General features: G+C 48.9%; 1 protein-coding gene across 1 annotated transcript; it reads left to right on the forward strand.

Annotated features, from left to right (window-relative positions):
• Window positions 1-460: 460 nt before the first annotated feature.
• On the forward strand, window positions 461-1,216 carry LOC112494776 (uncharacterized protein F54H12.2-like). Its single transcript, XM_025087896.1, has 2 exons — window positions 461-997; window positions 1,152-1,216. Exon 1 carries the CDS (start codon window positions 482-484, stop codon window positions 974-976), a length of 495 nt encoding a protein of 164 aa, XP_024943664.1. The 5' UTR covers window positions 461-481; the 3' UTR covers window positions 977-997; window positions 1,152-1,216.
• Window positions 1,217-2,045: the final 829 nt, after the last annotated feature.

The raw sequence follows: 2,045 nt of genomic DNA on the forward strand, positions 1-2,045 counted from the left end.
CGAATAGGCAGGCATTCGTCGGTAAAGACAAGACGGTCGATCTGATCGGTCATTTACATTGCGTTGTGTTTAACCATGAAAAGTTTTTATTAAATGGCGTTGAGCTCCGTTTACGGCTCGTAAGTACGAGAGACGGTTTCTCCCTCATGGACCCCGACAGCGCGTGTTCTTTACATATAACGGAGGCTACGCTCCTCGTTAGACGCGCCAAAATAAGCCCCGGTATTCTAATTGCTCATTCTAAAATGCTGTCTAAGACAACGGCAAAGTATCCGCTTACGCGTGTCGAGGTCAAGGCGCTGACAATGCACGCCAGTTTGTACGGTGGCACTATGGATAACGTGATTCTCGGTCAATTACCTAAGCGGATTATAATAGGTTTCGTCGATAACTAATGTTGTTTAAGACAACGGCAAAGTATCCGCTTACGCGAGTCGGGGTCAAGGCGCTGACTATGCACGCCGGTTTGCACGGTGGCACTATGGATAACGTGATTCTCGGCCAATTACCTAAGCGGATTATAATAGGTTTCGTCGATAACAAGGCCTTCAATGGCAACTATCAACTAAACCCGTTCAATTTCAAAAACTATCGTATTAATTTCTTGTCGCTGTACGTCGACGGTGTTCAAGTACCCTCGAAAGCACTGCAGACCGATTTCGGTAAATCTGGCCTTTACGTGGACGCGTATCACACCCTCTTCAGTGGCACGGGCATACACTTTCTCAACGAGGGTAATTCGATATCGAGGAACGCTTATGCAGGCGGCTACTGTCTGTTCGTTTTCGATCTCACACCCGATCTCTCGGCAAATAGCAACACCCACTGGAACCTGATCAAGCACGGTAGTGTACGAATTGAGGTACGCTTCGACGAACCGCTTGCCACCACCGTGAACTGCATCGTATACGCAGAGTACGACAACGTTCTGGAGATCGACGCCTCGCGGCAGATCGTCGTAGATTACGGCGGCTAAACAATCGAAGAAAATACATAGGTCAGCAATTTCGAATTGAGGTACGCTTCGACGAACCGCTTGCCACCACCGTGAACTGTATCGTATACGCTGAGTACGACAACGTTCTGGAATCGACGCCTCGTGGCAGATCGTCGTAGATTACGGCGGCTAAACAATCGAAGAAAATACATAGGTCAGCAATTTGGGGTATGCATCATCATCATCTTTTGTGCACTCGGTATCACCTGTGATCGTCAGCATCGCCGTTAGTTTCTCGTTGAACGCCTTCGAGTTAGCATCATGACCATGGATATCGTCATCGAGATCGAATACTTCAAAGACTCCGAGGGACGTCTGGCGCCGAAGGAGATCGGCGTCGTGGCTGCGGAAAGAAGATACATAGGCCACTGGATTGTTTCACCGCCCTGTGATTTCAATGAATTACCAGCAGCGATCAGAAGCGAAAACAACACCATGACACGTTATCGGCATGGTCTAGAGTGGTTCGACGGCGGTATAACGTACACATGAGGTCGAATACTTCAAAGACTCCGAGGGGCGTCTGGCGCCGAAGGAGATTGGCGTCGTGGCTGTGGAAAGAAGATACATAGGCCACTGGATTGTTTCACCGCCCTGTGATTTCAATGAATTACCAGCAGCGATCAGAAGCGAAAACAACACCATGACACGTTATCGGCATGGTCTAGAGTGGTTCGACGGCGGTATAACGTACAAGCAGCTATACATCAATCTCCGAAATATCGCCGGTATTTCGCGGAGCATATACACGCGGGGTCCGGAGAGCGTACTTTTCCTGCAGACCGTTATGGCCCGGGAGGTTATAAATTCGGATGAAACACCCAATAACTCACCATACGAGGACTTCCCACCGAATAGTGACCATTACGAGTGTATCGTTCACAGCAAGGGCTGTTATAAATCTGGATGAAACCCCTGATAACTCACCATACGAGGACTTCCCACCGAATCGTGACCATTACGAATGTATCGTTCACGCTTGTAAGGAGACACGGGGCTCGTTTACCTGCGCTCTGAACAACGCATTACGTCTTGAATTCTGGCTTCG

The sequence above is a fragment of the Cephus cinctus genome, unplaced genomic scaffold (assembly GCF_000341935.2).
Source record: "Cephus cinctus unplaced genomic scaffold, Ccin1 Ccin1_scaffold0800, whole genome shotgun sequence".
Lineage (NCBI taxonomy): Eukaryota > Metazoa > Arthropoda > Insecta > Hymenoptera > Cephidae > Cephus > Cephus cinctus.